This window comes from Kryptolebias marmoratus, linkage group LG20 (genome assembly GCF_001649575.2).
Source record: "Kryptolebias marmoratus isolate JLee-2015 linkage group LG20, ASM164957v2, whole genome shotgun sequence".
Classification (NCBI taxonomy): domain Eukaryota; kingdom Metazoa; phylum Chordata; class Actinopteri; order Cyprinodontiformes; family Rivulidae; genus Kryptolebias; species Kryptolebias marmoratus.
Genome location: NC_051449.1, coordinates 10,759,262 through 10,764,455, shown reverse-complemented (window position 1 = coordinate 10,764,455; position 5,194 = coordinate 10,759,262). Strand labels below are relative to the sequence as shown.

Sequence of the window (5,194 nt, the reverse complement as noted above, 5' to 3'; positions counted from 1 at the left end):
CAAAGCGCCCACAAAGTCTCACACTTGGGCGAGTGTCAGAATCACAGTGCTTGTGTACGCACTAATGTATGTCTCCGCGTGTGCGTGTTGTGCTGCTTAGGCTGGCGTTAAAAGCGGGGCCGCAGTGGTTCTGATACGCCTCACAAGTGAATTTAATTAAATCATAAATATGAGCTGGAGGCCACCACCCAATTTAATGTAATGGATGATGTGGGCCAGTCCATCTCTGGCAAAGCAAAGTTCTGGATCTGTTCAAAATGCCCTTGAAGCTTATTAAAAGTGTCTGGCACAGAGAGAGGCTTGCAAAGTTGCTTAATGGATGCCCAGCTTGCATTTGGTGTGACAGTTAATGTTGGGCTGTACCATCTCTGAATGGGATCAGGGGCTGTGTCTTTATTAGGCAAGTATTTTACTCTCCAGTACGCATCCAGTCCTCATTATAGGAATTAATGGCTATTAATAGCAGACAGTGTACACATTTTACACACAGTTTGATGGTAAATCTGGATGGTAAAATTCAATTAGACAAGTTCTCAACTGTCAAAATTATTTATAAAATTAAAGACCTGGCATTACTTGAAGAATTGCATATCGCCCACTTTCATGCTAGAGATTAGGACTAAGATCATCTTACGCTGAGAAGGGAGTTACTGTATAGTTATTTTGGTCAAACCTTGAAAGTACCTTTATGTGCAATCTAGTAAAATATTGCAATGTTTTGCACGTCAGCACTTAGAGTATGTGTGAATGCCTGTCAGCTACTACTGCACCAAATATTAGCTCAATATCTGCAAATTTCACAGAGGTATAGCCCTTTTCTATGCAGACTAAAGTCAATTAGTTGTTGTGGCCATCTTGAATTGGGCTGACTCCAAAAGTTAATCAGTTGCAGATTTCAATCCAGTGATTATTTTCTGAAAATTACATTAAAATCCATTCAGTGATTCATGAGAAATTTTGCTGACACAACAGACAAATGCACACAGTAATTCAGACATAGACAAAAACATTTTTTTCTTTGGGGACCGGCAATAACATTGAAAGCAACCATTTATATATATGTAACTGCGCATGATGGCAACACATACACAATAAAAAAGAAAGCAAAAAAAAAACAAACTTGCAAAATGTGTCGAAATTCAAGATTAAAAAAGAAGTATGAAAAAGTTTTTAAAAACATTTTTACCAAACTCGACTTGTTAGAAATTTCACCAATCAATTCAAACACACATTCACATAAACACACACATTCAAGCATGAAAACAAAAATAAACGGAAAAACATTTTAGAAGCTACAATAAAACTAAGAACAAGACATTTTGTGAAAAACAATGTTGGAATAAATAAAATAAAAAAATCACACAGGAAAACAAAACATTTTTAAAGAACAAATCAATAAAAGTTGTTTCCTGTGCAACGTGTTTTCTGAAATGTTTTGCTAATGTTGTGATTGCTCAAAATCTCTATCATGTTTTTTTCAAAAATATTGTTGTGTGAAGCATTGTAGCATCAAATATATTATTGTTCTCTGAGGTTTTGTTGTATTTTTGTTTTTATTCTGTCTAACGCTGTTGCACTTCAGTGTGATATAGTCCGTGACGATATCACAAGCGAAATTTTGCATCTAAAGGGACCATCTCTGATATTAACATACTCAAAAGAATGTTTTCCTCTTATTGTTGGGTCAGCAGTGGTATTTTCTACAATTTTCTACAGTTAAAAAGGGAGATGCAGAACCTGCTGTGTACTTAGGATGAAGCATTATTGTTGTGTCTTGTTAGTTAGAGTAGTTACAGAGCTACGAGCTGCACAGCAGAGCTTTTGGAAAAACACAACCGAAAGCTTCAACAAATGTTAGGCTGCTTGTGTGTCACCACTGATGAATCATTTGCAGAGACAGACAGATGCTAATGTCCCATTCGGCAAAGGCAGAGGAATCTTTTCCCCGGTCCCCCGGAGTGCTGGAGGCTCCCTAAATAGGCCTGGCGCATGGGTGTGTAGAATGGGACCGCACAGGGTGATGGGTAATGGAGTCATTAATAACAAAGACCTCCCTTAAGATGCTCAGATGTTTGTTAGCGAGTGCCACGAGGGAGTGAGGACAAATAGGATCCAATTTGATACAATAAAAAAAAAGCACTGTAAGTTTTTATGATAATCTTGTTGTAGGCTCTTGTCTGATGGGTTAATTGTGTTTTCACACACAGACACACACACACACAGGCCTTTTCCTCATACAGTTTTTAATATTTCCATCACATGTGCAACACAAAAAAATGAGGTCTGCCAAATACAGAGCTCTATATTTGTACAATACATTTTAATAAGATTGGAGATAACTTTCGTTTTGCTGCAGGAGATGGTGATTTTTCCTGTAAACTGTGTACGAACAATTCTCAGTCAAAATGTTAAAACATTAAAGTTTCATACAAAAGTGCATCTCAGGTTCAATGAATGCAAAACATTTATACATAACAGAATGGTTTAAAGTTTTGTATGATGCCACAGTGGCTTCCAGCTTGAGCGGTGGGCAATATGAAAACAAAACAAAACAAAAAAAATCAAAACAGAGGAGTAACATGATGGGCACTCTCCAGGAGAGCCAGGGACGGAGTTTTGTAACTAAATGTATCCCCGAGACAGACTGAAACTGCGTTCAGTCTTCATGCCCCAAATTCAACTATATTTACTGCCTCATTTTGGAGGAAAAAAAAAATACAGATATAACAGAACTAAAAAAAAGAGAAAATTCCAGTAATCTTCTGGCTTCAACAAGCAGTAAACATTAATAACAGAAATGTACAGGTTGAATCAGTGGGCTGGAGAGCTCCCCATGCTCTGAGAGCCACATGGGAGCTTCACGCCTCTGTTCACAAGCCAACCAGATGAACTAGCCTTTCCCAAATCTATGTCACTGCATTTGCATATATCAGCATCCTGTCCTATGTCCTGTTTATTTTTTCCTTTTTTCTCTGGGTTGTTGTTGTGTTTTTTTTTTTTTTACTTTTCAACATTCATATGAACTCCAGCACAGGCAGTGCAGATTTGTTACGCCGTCGTTCACAGCCGGACCTCTGGCAGCCGAATCACTGTACGACACACACACAGACAAGATTTCTGCCTATGCTGGTGAATCAAGCTTCTCTAAACCATAATGATTGACCACGTCTGGATACAGAGTGACTTACTGCGCAGCAGGAGTGCCACTGATAAAAAGAGTCCTCTGACAACACTTGCCAGTTCCCACGGATTCCTCTGCTGTCAGTGGCACCCCGTTTCTCCTTTACACACCGGGTTAGGACCCATTTTGTTTGACAATTTCATTGATACTTTTTTCTTTTATTCTTCTTTTTTGGACATTTTAAACTGTACATTGGCAAATACTGTATAAGATTGCAATATACCTGTGGTTAAGCAACACATGATGAAGTCTATGTACAAACAAATGTTCTTTAACTTTGACATAATGGTTGGTAAAGAACAAAGAGATTTCTTTTAGGTTTGTTCTTCCCTTCTTTCATTCTTTCTTTTTTTTTTATTTCTTTTTGTAGAATGGTTTCTTGTGGTGTCACTGAATCAAAAGTTCAGTACATGACAGTCAGTGGGAAAAACGCGCTGACAATAATTGGCGGTCAGGCATTATTCTGTGCGTTGCCATCCTTGTTTTCGGCCACGGCGCTGAGCTCTGCCACGTTAGCTGCTGTGCTGAGTCAACGTGTGGTTCTGCAGAAACACACACACAAAAGGAAGAAACAGGGTAAGATGATTACACAGAAGAAGGCTTTCATTTTCTTTCTTTAAACATATTTACTTTCCAGTCAAAACCCCAATACTTTTCTCAGTCTGTTCACTCATTTAAAATGTTATGATTGACAAGGGCTATCTTTGGATTATGCTGACATTTGGACATCATCATCATTAGGCTTTCATTATCCAGATTCAATTACCCCACACAGGAGTCAAATCAGTGTGTATGTGTGTGTCGATCAATAGCGTTTGGCTTTGGGATTGAACATATTTAAGTCCTGGTCTAACACAAAGACTCAAGACCACTGACGGATAACATCCCATTCCTCAGAAATCCTGCCTCCCAATCAAAGGCTGTATCCATGGCAACAAATCCATAACAAGGCACCAAAACACCTGATGGAATATCATCACTGGAGACCTGTTTGTCTGGTGCTCATTTATTAAATGTGCTGCATGAGAAACACCTCGGGTGCGGGTGAGGCCACTGATGATCTGATCCTCTACACCTCTATAAGTATGTAACGGTGCACAATTCACCATGACGGGATAACAAGGTGACAATGTAACTCGGTTGTGCCGTTTCTCCCAGATATATGTGGGCACACACACAGAGTGTTAAGTGTAAGGGTTGTAGCGGGGGCAGCTGTGCCAGGTTCTTTAAAGGGAGTGTGGACCAGGGGGTGTGTAACTGGTGTCCCTGGTGGGCTGAATCCAGGTCATCTTTTGAAGTGACTGCTAATCCCTTTAATGCAAACTACATGCACCACTTGCTGCGCTCTGCTTAAAACACGGGCTTGGACTCTCCAAACTGGCATGGACTAGACACACCTGCCACAGAGTCATCACCACGCATGCATGCACAAATACAAACACTTACTGTTTTGTTTTGTGCAGAGAAAAACACATGATTTGAGGCATGTAGAATTACATTTAGTTTAGTTACTGTTAAACATGCCCATCCTAAATAGCCATTGAAAATGATTACTGCCACCTCAGTGAGGTTTACCAAAGCAGTCACCTTCAGTCTTGTTGGTGCAGAATTCCTCAGGCAGTACTGAGACACCCATTAGCCTCCCCTCCCTCCTCCTACACTCATTCCTTCTCTCTTTACCCTTTCAGCTGCCTCCATACAAAGCATTTAAACACCTCGACAGCTTTCCTTTCAGCTAGGGCGATTACTTCCCGACAGGTGGGGTAATAAGCTGTTTGACGGGGAGCAGGATTGTGACCCCTGCGTGGGTTAGTGGGGCTTGCCTTGGCCTCGCTCTCCCTTTTTTTATTTTTTATTTTAGAAAGAGGCGGCTCCGGACAGCTCCTCTGCTTCCCTCTCCCTTCTCCTGCTGAAATAAAGCTCCTTTAAGTGAGTCTGGGAGGAGACTCCCCACGGGATACTCTCTCTCCTCACCTCACTTCGTCCCCCTCCTCACACTCCACCAACCCCACC

At 40.5% G+C, this 5,194-nt stretch overlaps 1 protein-coding gene across 10 annotated transcripts in view; it reads right to left on the bottom strand.

The window, feature by feature from the left end:
• Positions 1–2,232: 2,232 nt before the first annotated feature.
• The window catches only part of znf521 (zinc finger protein 521), a 93,284-nt gene continuing 90,322 nt past the window's right edge, over positions 2,233–5,194 (bottom strand). For all 10 annotated transcript variants that reach the window (XM_017422457.3, XM_037981775.1, XM_037981774.1 and 7 more), the window contains one exon: positions 2,233–3,723. In XM_017422457.3, the coding sequence (XP_017277946.2) occupies positions 3,694–3,723 (30 nt within the window). In that variant the 3' untranslated portion in view covers positions 2,233–3,693. The remainder of the gene's footprint in view (positions 3,724–5,194) is intronic.